The sequence below is a fragment of the Tamandua tetradactyla genome, chromosome 12 (assembly GCF_023851605.1).
Source record: "Tamandua tetradactyla isolate mTamTet1 chromosome 12, mTamTet1.pri, whole genome shotgun sequence".
NCBI classification, from domain to species: Eukaryota; Metazoa; Chordata; class Mammalia; order Pilosa; family Myrmecophagidae; genus Tamandua; species Tamandua tetradactyla.
In genome coordinates, this window is record NC_135338.1 from 89,894,864 (window position 1) to 89,910,561 (window position 15,698).

Sequence of the window (15,698 nt, forward strand, 5' to 3'; positions counted from 1 at the left end):
CTTTTACCCTTACAACATCATGTGTGTGGATAAAATGAATAATGGCTAGTTCAGGTTGCCTGACATTTAAACATTTTTCACCCTATTTTTGAATTCCTTATTCCCCTTACTCTCTCGCTGACTCTAATTCTTCAAACAGTTTGTGTTAAAAATTAGATATGCTGCCAAAATGCCCTAATTCATGCTGAGCAATACACGGACATCTATTAATGGGGCACAATGGTGAAAACCCATCTGTGTCTGCCACATAAGTATTCATGTTTATAAAAGAGCATTTGAAAGTACCAGGAAATTTGACCCAAAGGTCAAAAATAGCTTCCTCTTTTCGACAGCACACAGTTTAGGTCAAAACAATCTATTGGAAAAATGACTCAAATTTCCCTAAGCCACAATTTCATACAATTGTCCTATTTCAGTTGACATATTTTCCCCCATAAAACACCCAAATACATAGATTCTGATTGTGAAGGAAGTATGAGCTAGTACATCAAAATAATAAGTGATTCTCACAAAAGCCTTCTTCTGTTTAATGAATTTGAAGTTTTAGCTTGAATATTTCAATATCCAAATACTAGGATAAGAGTCATAGTATAATATGTTATATTAGGGTGACAGGATTGTTTATCATTCAACCTGGTATACTTTTAAGTGTGGAAGTAATCAAATTTATATAATTTTTGAAACATTTTCTTATCATACAAATGGGGTTTATGGTACTGGTGGACCTCTAAAATTATTTCAGTTTACTTTTTTACCTATTTTCACAAATAAATTGTTTTAAAATAAAACCAAAAAATATTGCAAATGAAAACACAATTGTTTCTATTGACTATCTGAATAATTTTAAATGAAACATGCAGAATAAGTATTCCATATCTAGTATATGAAATACAGTCATGTATTTAATTGGTTTCAAAGTTATATCTGTCTATACTCCCATATCATGGTTACTTTTCTGAAGAGTGTATTTTATGAAAAGCATTCTTCATTTCTAATATTTTCACGAAATGTTTTTAATTATCTTCAGAGTTATAGTTAGTAGTTATTAAACTAACATCTTCAATTAACTCTTCAGTGTAGTCCATAATTTTCCTTAAGAAAATGTTCTCTCTCTAGGTACTAAGATACCTGGTAAACTCACAACAAAATTAATACATGGAGATTCTTATCAATTATATTTCAATACTGAAATCTGTATTACTTCAGCCCAAATATTTTCAAAATCACTATATTTTTATATCCACTATACAAACTTCTCTGTCAAATACTTTTTCAAGACAAAAGTTTAAATCAGTTGTATCTATATTCTTTTGAAAGTTTAACAACATTTAAGTACTGAAAAATCAATCGCTTCTCAGTTTCCTTCCATTCTTCTACAGAATATAGTGTTATCCTATTAAACATAGGAATACCATCAAAAGCTTTTCCCCACAAATGGAGATAACCCAAAAGGTAAAAACTGAATCATGGACAACATTTAATAAAATTGTCTTCCTTTTTGTCAGCTTTAAAAAATTAATTTCAATGCATTAAATGCTTCTACAGCTGAACTACTTGGCACTCAGTCATTGAAGATATTGATTAAAAATTTTCAATTGGTTATGAGCAAAATGCAATGATCCTTCAAAGGATTTCTTTTTCCACAAGACTGTTCACTAGCTCTTGGGAATGCTTAGGTTGAAGAGAGCTGTTCAAAAGCTCAAACATTCCTAAAATCAGGTTGACGAACATCAAAAAGATAGTGCATGCTACCATGCTAAAATACAATTTTTATATTTAATATCATTTTGTCACAAATATTTTGTTGTTTTATCAACTCTCTCTCTTATTCTCTGTATATGATATTTATTCAGCAGACACAACAGATTCTAATCCAATTGCTGGAGCATTACCCCTTGTTTGGAAGAAAATGTAGATTATGTGGGCACCATGGCCAATTCCAAGGGACACTTCTGCCTGATAGATTCTCCCATTCTATAAGAATATTTTTAACCAGGATGTTGTCCTCCATCAAAATCTGCAGTGCTAAACAATTAAACTAAATTGACAGTGGCATTCCTGATGTCAGATGAATCATCATTTACAAAGTTACCTTACTTTGATTCCATATATTGCATGAAAACAAAATCAATTTCAGAATGAATTTATTTGATGTTCTGATTGAATCATTTGATGGCATGCAGATAAGACTCTGCACAAGGTTCTTTCTCTGCTACTGGAACCAACAAATGGACAGCTTCTTTGTCATGTTTCATACATATACAATGAAAAATAGGAATGGAAAATGAGATAGATTAATATGGAAAGCAGTCATTTGATCTAAATGAAAAGTCATGCTCCACAGGAACACAGGCAAGCACACCTTTTCAGCCGCATATATTAAATCATGTTTTCAGGCATGGTCTTCTTAAAGTAACAATGATTATTGAAGCAGCCTTGTCTTCTCTTTACAAGTGTGTGTGGCATCATCACAGTCCCAAGGGTGGGTGGGAAACGCAAACAAACATTTTGTACAAGATACATGCTCATCAGCAACCATCTTGGGGGAATGGAATACAGGTACTTGATTATACATTAAAATGTGCTCTTTGTATTTATTTATTGTTTACTCACTGCTGTTGGAAAAGTTTACTACAATATTTAAAAAGGCATTATCAGATAGTAAAATAAACAGCTAGAGGTTTACTCAATACAAGGGAAATCAAACATTCTAATGAGGGCTTTCTACTCTCTTGTCAGTGGAACTGCGTAAGTATTGCTCATATTCACCTACATCTACTCTAGAACTTGTATGTCCCAGTAACTCTTCTGAAGTGGTGGCTTGGAGACTTGATGCATCTTAGAGGCCTGGCAATGTTCAGCCACAATAGGTTGGTTCACTGCACGGTTGACTGGGCGGCTGCCTTAAATGCTTCTCCCGAGACAAAAAGGGGTTAGGTCATCCAAGAAAACTGTTTTATCGTGAGTATCCAGCAAGCTTTCCTCTAAAGGAAGGCTTAGGGTTTGGGGCTCTAGATAGAGTCAGGAAAATAGAAATGGGGTCTCCTTGATTGTTACATTTAACCAGGTGTTGGAGAGAACTCAGGCCACTGCACATGCATCTCATGGGCTACTAAAGAAAACTGTGGCAGAAGCTGAAAGCAAAACCTGAAAGCCTAAGCCACTGAGCCCACCTTGTTTTAACGGAAATACTGAATTCAACACTTAGTAAAAACAAATGGGGGGGAAATCAGTAAACTAATCTGTGCAAAAGGGGGCATGTGGTTATCCTAAATCAGTCTACCCTTGATTTTATTAGCATGGAAAGGAACTAGTTCTTTCCAGAGCATTCTTAAGGAAGGGGAGGAAAACATTTTTGTTTGTATTTCTACCTCCTCCTGGAAATCTCTGCATGAGGCACCCGCTATACATATGAGAGGGGAGATATACATCTGAGGGCAGGTATCTTTATGATTACTGATACATGCAGGTTCTATTCTCTGAATGACTTATAGCTTTTGGGTGACATCTGTGTGTTTATTACGGTATGGTAGCTTCTATGCTAGAAGAATGTGATATTCACATTTTCATACTTACTATGGAATAGTTCATGAATATCTTCCATAACCCACCTGTTATAAAATGCCTTGCTCTAACTGGTGAGACAGAGACTCCCTTCTATGGCTGTATCTTCAGACCCACTGTGGTGGGCACATCCTATGGCACTTACTTGATGGAGGAATGACTGGATGTAGAAGAGAGTAGGGAGCCAAGTTAAATAAATTAGTCTGCCAAAGGATGATTTATATCAACTAGGGAACTAAGCAAGTACATTACATCTGCTGCCGCTACCAAACTGAGACGAGTAACAGGGGTCCATTCAGGAATTTGAGAGAAGATTCTAGGCCTCAAAAAAATTAGCAAAATGTTAGAAAAGCCCTACTCAAGCTTACTGGCTTTTGTGACGTCTTCTAGGGCTGCTAGCCAATACTGAAACGTTTTTGTTCTCTTGATTTGCATAACTTCTCTATCCATTTAATCATTCTAGTGGCAATTGTTCTTCTCACCATCTCTGGTGAACCATTTACCTCTTTTAATGTGATAAACTATTGCTTTCATGGGTCTTTTCTTTCAACGAGATCCACGATGTATTAAAGGCAGAGTATATACTAATGGACATATTCTATATCCTTCTAAAAATCAAAACAGGCTCCGTATAAATATCTCCAGTTACAGGAAACCAGGATTTGGAAAGGTTATGTGATGTGCCTATGTTCACACAGTACGTGGCAAAGAATTCCAAACCAGGATTGGCAACTCCAGTGTGTCCTCTCCATTTCAAGAAGTCCTACAGATTTCTAGTGGACATTTCACAACTCATATGTGTTCTTTGGGATCTATGGGTCACTGTTTCCTTGCTACTTTCCATATAGTGAAACGTATAATTTTGAGACACTTTGTCCAGTCACATAATTTTACCTAATATTCCTTTTCACCATTCTTTTGCCCAATTTTCATGAAAACTTGTGCTCAATCATTCCTCTTTTTGAAAACATTTGTAGAAAGATGTTTCTTTACATTTTTTAATTTAGAAGTTGGGGTAATTAGGGTAGTCTACGTAAATAGATAAAAGTTGGGCGGGCCATGGTGGCTCAGCAGGTAAGAGTGCTTGCCTGCCATGCCTGAGGACCCGGATTCGATTCCTGGTGCCTGCCCATGTAAAAAAAATAAAAATAAAAATAAATAGATAAAAGTTAAAACAAACAAAGAAAAGCCTCTAATATGCATCAGACTGCAGAGGCCTACTTATTTTGGAAACACTAGTCTATGGAGCTAGGAAGAACTGGGCTCAGCGCTAGTCTTAGAGTTTACTAGCTCTGCTACTGTGGAAAGCTCCTTAACCTCTCTGAGTCCCAGTTTCCCTATCTGGAAAAGGGAGATCATAATCCCTACCTCTGATCGAAGAGTTATGAGGATTAAATATTTTAGCATGTGAGAAGCACTAGCAAATTCCAGGTGCTTCATAAATATAAGTTTCCTTCCCTGTTAATAAGGCATTGAGACAAAAAGAATGAATAACCTTTTGTCTAACTTCAGGGATACTGGGGTTAATTTAAGTTTCAAAAGAAATGATCCTCCAGGACAAGTCTACTCATGTTGCTCCGAGTGGTAGGAAAGACCAGCTGGCAGATCTATCTGCGTCATGCTGGCTTTATTTACACGTTTCAGATTGAACCACGAAATGTGGCAATAACACAGTTTAGCAAACACAACATTACATCTGCTGCCGCTACCAAACTGAAACGAGTAACAGGGGTCCATTCAGGAAGACGGAACTGCTATCACATGTGCTTACATTTTCACTTACCATATAAGGCTTCCAATTTATGGAAGGAAATGTGTCATACAAATAGTGATGGTCACTGATGTGATTACATAAATGAACAAGATAATTGTGACTAAACATGCACTTTTAGATTCCTACATTTGGGAGAGAATGGATATTCTCATTACAGATTAAAAAAAAAGTCAAAGCATAAGTACAATTCCTATGATCTAGAGTCCACTTTATGGACAAGCATGTATCACCTATAACTGAGGAGATGAAGGCATGGAATTTTTCAAACCCAGAATTCAAATCTCATAAGGTTCTTTGTTTTGGTATAGGCTTTGAAGAAAGAAATGCACTCACAGTAAGAAAAATAATGGTAAACTCCAAAGTTTTAACTTAAATATATATACAGAAAGTTGAAAGTAAAATCAATATTTTTTCATTGTCAATTTGTTCATAAAATATCAAAAGAATTAAGTATTTTGGTTACATTTTGTAAACAGTTAAATTGAAACAACATTGCTGCTTTTGCCACATAACTTGTTCATGTTTTTTAAAAAAACCAAAACAAAACCCAAAATAAAAATAATTCAGGAGTCCAATCTTTCTTTCTTTTAGGTCCTTTTGCCTTCCTCATATCTCCGATGAGTACAGCACTGTAGATGGAATAAACTAGCTTTGAGCCTCTGGGAGAATTAACACCATCAAAATGAATTTACAACTGAGAATTAATTATATATTAGCATGTAACTTTAAATCTTGCCTGCATGCTCTGATATAAGAAAATCTCCCATCACTTTATTTACATCCCAAGTAAAACCAGAGAGCTATTCCTGAAAATTGACCGTGTCAAGTAATACCCTTTCATGTGCTTAAAAACTGTTTAGTATTTGCCACATGATGCACATATTTTCAAAAAGGATAAATATAACATCTGAAGATCCTCCCAGTAATTTCAGTCATCTAGACTAAAGATGCAAAAATATAACTTTACACCTTAAATAAGAATATGTTGGTTTCTGCTTCATCCCACTGACATTAAAAGCCAGCAATATGAAAACTTGAGGAATTATAAACATTAGAAATAGATTAAGTGACATTTAGCCTGAAAAAACCTCTCAGCATCTGTCATAACAAAGAAAAACAAAGCAATATTTCTGATATATGAGATTAAAAATTGTTCTTTGGGAATCCTGGCTTAATGCATTGGGAACCGACTTTAGGACCTCTTCCCAGGAGACATGGTGTACACACACACTCACACATATTTACACACATGCACACACAGCCCAGGCAATGGTACATGTTAGTAAAATGGAAAAAAAAAGTTGGTAGTCTTTCAGGGGATGAGTTCCTTCTCAAGTAGTACATTTGTTTAAAAAATGAAAATAAAACCTTTACATTTTGAACAATATCATTTCTAAGGGGTTTATACTGCTCTAACTCTCTTTACATTATAGAATGCCCTTACACAGTGCATGTGTATTTACTAATGCATGTTTTAGCGTGCTACATGAATTTCACCTAGTATCAAAAAGGAGGGTCAGAAAAGTAAAATAAGGAAAATACTTATAAAACACAATTGAAAAATTGTGAAAAGTTTAGGAAAAAAATACTTGGAACTTGGTCCATGGAAAGATGGATTTCATTAAAAGCTTCTCTGAGCTAATTAACAGAATTCCATGACATTAACAAGTAAACAAGGCTAATGGTTTTCAGTAACTATAATTATTGCAGATAAATCCATGATGAGATGCTGTTGCTGATTCAGCTGTGTGCACCCTTTAGTTTTTACTGAGGATGAGAAGTGGGGCAGATATAAGAAAATATTTATGTGATCAAGCCACATAACAGGTCATTCTCATTACCCTAAGACTCGGCTGCCACATCAACTTCCATTGGCAGCCCTGGAATTTCCTCCTCACTGCCTAACATGGCATCCAAACCTTGATAAACATCCCAGTCATGCTTCATTGTTCCTATTAACCGTAAGAGCTTTGTTTCTGTTTATATACATTATACCCCTGGAATCTCTGTAACAGAGGAAACCCCTGTAAATATCACCAATAGCAGTGTAGAAAAATGGAGCAATAAACTAACGGCATGTCTCCTTCATAACAATTGGTATGTTTAAAAATAAATGGGATTTAAGTCAGAAGAGCTGGGTTTGAGACTGCCTGAGAACTCTCAGAAATGTTATTTCATTTCTCCCACCCTTGGTTTGTTCATTTGTTGATAGGAAAAATATCAAATTTAATGGTTCTTTTTGAGTACTGAATGAGAGAAAGCATATAAAAGCAGTCTATAAGTTGTCAATGCTGTGTAAATAGTTATTAATATTAATTTAATTCTTTAAGTATGCCTACTCCAATGGTCGTGTTTTCAATTATTACCATATTTCAATTATTGCTTAAATTAGTACTTTTCCTTTGAAACTTTAATAATTTTATAAATTCAAATACTCATTGGATATTTGGAATGTTGGGTGAACCACATTGAAACAGAGGGAATTGCATTAAGAAAGCGATGAGGAACGGCTGTTATCCTTAGAAAAGCAATAACTTGTGTGGATAATCAGGCTATGGCATCCAGTGCATTCTACATTAGTGTGATTCCACAATGTAGGCACTGGGAAATGTAAAACCTAGATGCAGCAGATTACTAAAACACCAGAGCTCCTGGCTGCATTCTATTAGACAGTGTATACCAACTTACAGAAAGAGAGATAATTTACAGTCTAGTATATCATATTTTAGAATAACTGTGTGTAATGTGCCAAGTATAACTCTTAGAGTAGAAGTTGTGATAATAGATCTGCAAGCACTAAGGATATGAGTAAGTCTGATATAAGTAGGCAACTCTGAACAATGCTCCAAAGGACCAGGTTAATAATATCTATGAGATTTCTGAATTAATTCTAAAGGTAATGAAGCCAAAACATCTTTAAGAAAGTTTTATTTTTAAGATGAAAATCTGAGAAAATTGAAGGACTTCAGGAAATGAAGAAGGAAACTCCTTCTCATCCAAAACATGCGTAAACTGATCATTAAGAACTGGCTGGAATCCACCCTACTTTTAAAGTCTTGAGGGTAAAAATGATGTGGTAGGAATGGCAGCAATTAAATCAATTTAGCACTAAAAATTATATTAAATCAGACTAAAGGAGCTACATCAGAATGATCATTTACTCTATTCCCTTGAAAATTATCCCTCAGCAGGTCTTCTAAAATGCGTCCTATACACAGGTTGTACGTGCCCTGAACTGTGTGTTTTCGTGTGAGTGTGGATATTAATGACTAGCCTTTCAAAGATACTCTCTGGCTTTTATTTTCTTAAAAATACCACATTTTCCCATCTTGAAGTATCACTGCTTAGGCAATGGTTTAAAAATAATCACTAACGAAACCAATTTTCTGTGTTCTGGACATTCTTAAAAGGCAGAAGGAAATCATAAGCAAAACCACTCCCACTATTAGACTGTAAGGAGACTTCTTCCCAGGACAACAGTCTCCCCTGGTTGAGATACTATAGATCATCTTCTCTCTCTGGAACAAGGAAACAGGGAATGAGACATGAAAGGCCTAACTATCTTCTCCAAAGTCCTGTGCAGATTATTCTACAGTAAGAACTCGTTCTAAGTACATATGCCATGTGCTTCTCCCTCTAAGAAGGCTCTGCCTGGGTAATGGTGAGTGGACCGATTAGCTTGGAGGAGGGAAATCATTTTCAACACTGAAATTGATGATTTACAATGTATTTAAATGTTAATGATGGCATTCTAATTTGTGAAAATAAGATAGAGATTCATTTGCATCCTTTCATCCCAAATGGTCATACATCAACCAACAAAAATGTATTGGAGACATTTCTGGTTTCCTTACAGGATGATACCACTATCTGTTTTTCATTTATTACTGATAAAGGTGACTTTTTCCCCCAAAACTCTGTCAGGCAATTGTGACATCATTGACGATCCTAAGAAAAATGGGCCATTGAAGTCCTATTTCTCATAGCCCAGTTAAACAAACAAAATAACTCCACAATACAGGCCTTAGAATGTAATTTCTTCCTTGATAGCAACAAGCAGTTTATTTTTTTTTATACATGCCCTTATGATTCATTATGCTTGATGTTAATAGTAAAGCTGAAATATTCTATGTAAGTGATTGTTGGGCTGGAAATAAGAAAGAAACTGTAATGCAAGTATTTATATCTTGAGCAATGAACACGAGATATTATTGTCTGGCATGACTTCTCCTAAGTATGAGGAGACAGCATTTTATACAATAGTTTCTTGGTTCATACTTCAATTACTGACCTTTGCTGTGTAGAAAATTAATGCAGTTTTCATTGTAATCTATCCGTACAAATAAAGTCCACATGGAAGGATTCCACATATGGAATCTAATACAACTAGGAAATGTCAGCTGATTGCTGTCGGCTGAACTTAGCCATTATCAGTTTGTTCTGCAGTTACCAGCAAACAATACTGGTAACGAGCAATTTCTTACATGGACCATCAGGTATGAGAATGAAGGGTCTCCTCTTTTAAAAAGTTTAGTTTGTAGGTTTAGTTTCCTAAAAGCCAAAACTACTAGTTATCTAAAAGCACTATGCTATAAATGAAAGCCCACAAAAGAAAGGAAGAAAAAAATGTGGAGTCTAATCTGGTTTCTAACACAGGTTCCAATCATGCACTTTTAACAATGAGAAGGAGAAAGAGGCCACAGTGATGTCATTTTACAACAATCCCTGTTCCAGACAATAAAAGTATAACAGACCCCGGGCTGTGTCCTGGACTGTGCATTGGAGACAGGCAGAATATGGGAAAGCAATCATCTCCTGAGGAAGTTTTGCCAAGGGGTCCAGGCATGCTTTCATCTTCCAAGATCATCCATGATGGTATTTTGTGGGAAGGGGTGCTGGCAATTAAGAAGTGTCACTTTCGAGATGGATAGTTTGGGTAGAAAGGAGTTTCTCTCCTCTTCTGGTTTTGAATTAAACGGCTGTGTGTTTATAATTTGTAAACAGTCCATCTCTCACAGGGCATGTTACAATTCCCAGAAGCATGGGCTGTCATGTCTAACATGCAACAGAAGCCTGGAGGGCCCTGTGGGTAAAACCTCTGATACAGCACGCCATGGATGGGAGTCCCCCAGTGGCTGTGCACGCAGGATGATGATGAGCACATCTTAATTGCGGAATTCTGCTAGACATGAAAAAGAAATGATGTCCTGTAATGCACATGTGGATGTGTGAACAAGATGTTTTAAAGTTGCTCGAGTTTTGCTCAGCCACAAGATCTCTCTACCGTATAAATCTCTGAGAGTGAAAGATATAGACAAGGACTGAGAAGTCTGCCTGTCTTCCCTAACGAGAGAGAGAGAGATTACATTACACAGAAGAGGCATCAACTTTTGTTTTAGACTCATTCCTTTAGAAGATTTCACAGAAATATAAAACAGTGGAAGCAAAACCACCATGGTCCTGCTCTAGCTATTAAAAGGCCCCATTAAAACATAATGATAAAATATCTCAAGAATGGAATTGCCCTGCGAGGGAGCGAGGACAGCTCTCCTGCTGACCTCACTTGCTAATGTGGGATGGGTTGATACAATGGACATGTTTAGGACCAGGCCTGGATGAACTCAACAGCTCCAGGGCTCATCCCTGTAGATGCTGGGGTTCATCTCTTCCCTGGGTCATTCTTGCCCAGAAAGGCTTGGAACAAAGTTCAGACCCCCAGGTAGCCCTTGGAGGCTCCCCAGTGGAAGATTAGACCCTGACAACCACTGGTCTAGACTTTCTGGCCTGATTCTGTCACTTGACAGTTACTGAATATCACTTTTTAATTTGTTGCCTTCTTGTTGGATGCTCTTCTTTACCAGATGGGCCAAAGACACATTGTCACAACGGCCCCTAAATGAAGGGTGGTATCTTCTTCCATATGAGGCTATTTAAGCAGGCTCGGCCAAACAGAAGGAAATCGACCTTACTGCTAGGCTTTGGTTTATAAATATTTAGAATTTTGCATAGTAGGGGTTTAAAATAATTTTATTAATACTTGTGATTTTCTTTGGTAAAATCAGCCATCATGCACTTTGGCTTGGCTGTGATTATTTACAGTATTCAATGGGGTATTTCACCAGAAGCTGCTAATATTAACTGATGAAGAAAGATTTGAGTGACACCTATTTGGAAAAAGGTTGATTCCCTTTTGAAAAGCATTATACTTTATTTTATTATTTTGCTATTAGCGATCATCTTAGCATGAGGGATAAGATATACTTTGTAATCCATCCAATTTGCTTCAAATGGGCAAAACCACATTGTCCATTAAATGAGTTTTAAGGCTTTGTGTCATGAAACCATTGTCTCTGAATTCATTTCTATTCTATGGGCATTTTTATGTCACATACTTACTCTTAAAGTTCCCTCGTTCCCCCTTTCTTCTCCCACAAGTCTCCTATATTCTACCATCCCAAACCCTACATATACACAGGTTTTAGGGGAGTGGAAGTCCATTAAGATAGTAGCATCTCATTTGGCATTTCACTTTTTTCCTTTTATTCCAGAAGGTTTGTCTGAAAGCATAATGACAACAAAAGCAGCAGATTTGAGAGATTCTCCCAGGAGAAGAAAATGGACAGATGTACACAGGCATTGAGCTGAAAATGTTGCCAGCAACAGCTGGGAAAGTGACAAGCTATGAATTGGGTGACCAACCCCACTGAGTGCAGACACCAAGCTATAGTAACAGCAATGCCATTTGATTTACTTTTGCCTTCCTGAGGTACCTTTTATCTCCAAAGGAGAGGGTTAATCTTGGCGTGAGCCAAATGAAAGGCCGCCCATAAACATGCATTTTACAATCTTTCAATTGGTGCTTATATTTTACTCCCTTTCAACCTTACTTTTAAAAAGGAATATCCTTCTTTAATTTATAAGAATATCACTATACCAGTCATTCTATAATACTAAAAAAAAGACAGAGAGAGAGGAGAGAAAGAAAGAGACTCAACCAGAAAGAATACTATCAGCTCATAAATTAATGTTCCTCTTTATATTCTTTCTTGTGCACACTCACTTTGTCATCTTCATCTTCCTCTTCATCTATGTCTGTGCTCTCCTGAAAGGAAAACCCACAGTTTGTTAATAACACATCGACTGAAATTTCTAAAGGGAAATTAAGCTCATACATAGCCTTAAAGTTTTTCTACACAATTTAAGCCCTGGTATTTTCAAAATGCATTATAACCTCTTCAAAAATAATACTCGTAAAGTTCAGGGACACTGTGGCGAGACCATAAACAATATGCATAATCTACATAAAACTGCTAACTATAAATAAAGCTATTAGGTAAGTGCCCTTTGAAGGCATCCAGCTTTAAAAATGCACTGTTGAGTTGTACTTTCTGTAAACAGTTCTTGTTCTCATTCTGACAAATGAACCGACTGCTGCTTTGAGGCTGAGAACACCTTACTCCGTTTGTACTAGGCTCGTTGTTATAATGACTGCTCTTTCCCTTTGGGACCATTACTGAAACATTAGACAGTAGAAAATGCATTAGGTAGAATATAATCAATCTTGAGAATAAGGTACACGTTTCTATGAGGTATTATCGTTTTCCTTGGGCTTTGGAGGAAGGGGGTGAATAACCAGAACTCTAGACTCGGGTCTCCTAGACCTAAGATGCCTGGCTTTCAGTTCAGGCACTGCGGTGCCAGGCATGCTGGCAATAGGCTTGATTGGATTAGGTTAAACCCTGGGTTACTTAATAGGCAAATTTGTAATATATCAGCACAGTATTAAAAAGCTACCACACGTTGGTATACAATCAGATGGGTTTGGGAGCTCAGAAAACATGCTGAGCATTAGAAAACCACAGGCTGTTGCAGCTCTAACACTTACCTTTCTGCTGAACCTCACAAAGGTCAGGTATGTTATTTAGATGCCATTGTTCCCACAGTGAAAAAGAACTGTCAACAGAACGCTCCAAAAAGGAAATAACTCTGAAATTTCCAGATAGTATTCTGCTATACTCCATAAAACCAATGAGAAGTCATCAAGAAACTTCTCCAGGGCTGGTACTGCTTTACAGCTCAGCATTCTCTTGAGTTCCAACTAGCGGTTCGTGTGACATTCATTGATCCTCAGGAGAACTAACCTATTCTCCAATTGCAGCAAGTGTGTTTCATGAAAGCAAATGAGATTCTTAGTTAATAAGGAGACCTTTCTCTTTGGCTGAGGGATAGTGAACACACTGGCTTCAATGATTCATTCTGCCCCTCGAAATGTAAAAGCACGTATTTTGCCATTTAATCTAAAAAATGTTCTAGTCATTATGCCTTCAGTGACTAGATCTCAATTTACCTTAGAAAAACTTCCTGATCCATAACGTAGCCACTTCTTTTTAATATTCTGTTGAGTAATCTATATTTATTTGGCTCATTTTACCTAAGAATGTTTTGATTAAAGATAAAAAGCAATAAGCCATGGAAAATTGAGTGTTTTTACTTAAGCCCCTGAATGAGAAACATGTTTCTTAAGAAAAAGTCAAGGGCAGAAGCCATGCGGCAGTCAACCAGAGAATTCTTTCTCTCAAGGTGGACTTCGAGATACCACGTAATATCCTTGGGGAAGGTTGTGCATCTATATGTGAAATCACCTAACCACCCCATCATTCATACTGCATTTCAATACTGTACATCTCATTATCAACCTATCATTTGTATTGTCTATGATTATAAATGAATCATCAGTTGTTTTATTTCAATAAAGATACATATAAATATAATAATGCCATGAAATACTACTCTAGCACTCCTACCACTTCTACGTAATTCCTCAGAGTACTGACAATGGCTCTGAGAAATCCCATTTATATCTTTCAGGGTCCTGCCATATCAAGAAGCCTCCAGTTTCCAACACGCAGAAGCCAGAGGAACAAATTCCTTACTTGATAAAATTACCCAAGTCACAAATTTCCCGGAAAAGTGGTGAGCTACCAGGTCATTGTAAACAAAGTTTTAAGATGTTTCAGAAAATTTTGCTACATATATAAAAGTTACTGAACATTTCCTTGTAAAGTAAGTCACCAATTCTCTCCTCCTAATTTATCTCTAACATAAATCTTGATTTTGTTCAGAGGTATAGATTTAGTTATCCAGAGTGAGGCTGCTACCAACAATATACATATTCACTAGAAATTGACTAAGGTTTTAGTTTTTGCTATACAAGCTGGTCACATAATCACTTCCGACAACATCAAAATAAAAATTACAATCTTATTACTTAATTTCTTCCCAACTTTATATTACAATCCACTTGATCAATTTTGGTTGAGAGCTACTGGGAAAATAGGAAGCTGTGAGATAGTTCAGATCCAATTCGGACACAAATACAGAGTCAAAGTGAAGCTTAAAAAGCAAAAGGGGAAGTACAATCCTGATGTATACTGGTTCTCACAACTAGTGCCATGTATAGCTGAAATTAGATATGAAACCCTTTTTGAGAAAAGGATGATTCTTACATGCTGACAGTACTGAACTCTGGTGAGTCTAGGGGAAGGGGCGAGGGCTCAAGGATGTGAGCAGCACTCAGTGAGCTGGTATGCAGAAAGACTGCACACCCCCAGACGGGAAATTAAACAGTATACTCTGAGACAACCAATGGGTTAAAGAGAAAATCACAAGGGGGGACAGGAAATATCCTGAGGTAAATGAAAGTGAAAATACAACATACCAAAACTATGGGATGCAGCAAAGATATGCTAAGAGGGAAATTTATAGCACTAAATGCTTACATTAAAAAAGAAGAAACACTTCAAATCAGAGACATACTTAAAACTGGAAGAAGTAGAAAAAGGAAAAGTAAACTCAAAGCAAGCAAAAGGAAGGTAACAACAAAAATTAGAGTGGGGATAAATGAAATAGAGAATTAAAGAAATAATAGAATCAAGCAAACCAAAAGTTGGCTCTTTGAAAAGAGTAATAAAGTTGACAAATTTTTAGCTAGACTGGTGAAGAAAAAAAAGAGGATTCAAAAGTCTAAGATGAGAAATAAAAAAGGGGACATTACTACAAACCCACTGAGAAAAAAATTACAATAGGATATTATGAACAACCCTACATCAACAAATTAGATAACTTAGATGAAATGGACAAACTGCTAAAAACACAAATCATATACACTGGTTCAAGAAAATATAAACAGACCAATAACTAGTAAAGAGATTGAATTAGTAATTAAAAAAAAAACCTCCCAGTAAAGTAAAGCTTAGACTGAGAGCACATTCAAAGAATTCTACACCATGAGAAAGAGGTATTTATCCCAAGGCTGGTTCAACATAAGAAAATCAATTAAAGTAATATACCATATTAATAG

At 36.3% G+C, this 15,698-nt stretch overlaps 1 protein-coding gene across 10 annotated transcripts in view; it reads right to left on the reverse strand.

Moving 5' to 3' along the window:
* Positions 1 to 15,698, reverse strand: part of MCTP2 (multiple C2 and transmembrane domain containing 2) — a 254,637-nt gene that overhangs the window by 27,316 nt on the left and 211,623 nt on the right. For 7 of the 10 annotated variants that reach the window (XM_077124086.1, XM_077124089.1, XM_077124091.1 and 4 more), the window contains one exon: positions 12,399 to 12,440. In XM_077124086.1, coding sequence (XP_076980201.1) covers positions 12,399 to 12,440 — 42 coding nt within the window. Of the gene's footprint in view, positions 1 to 3,611; positions 3,725 to 8,781; positions 8,857 to 12,398; positions 12,441 to 15,698 lie in introns of all 10 variants that reach the window. The other 3 variants (XM_077124088.1, XM_077124087.1, XM_077124092.1) reach the window with 2 other exon arrangements.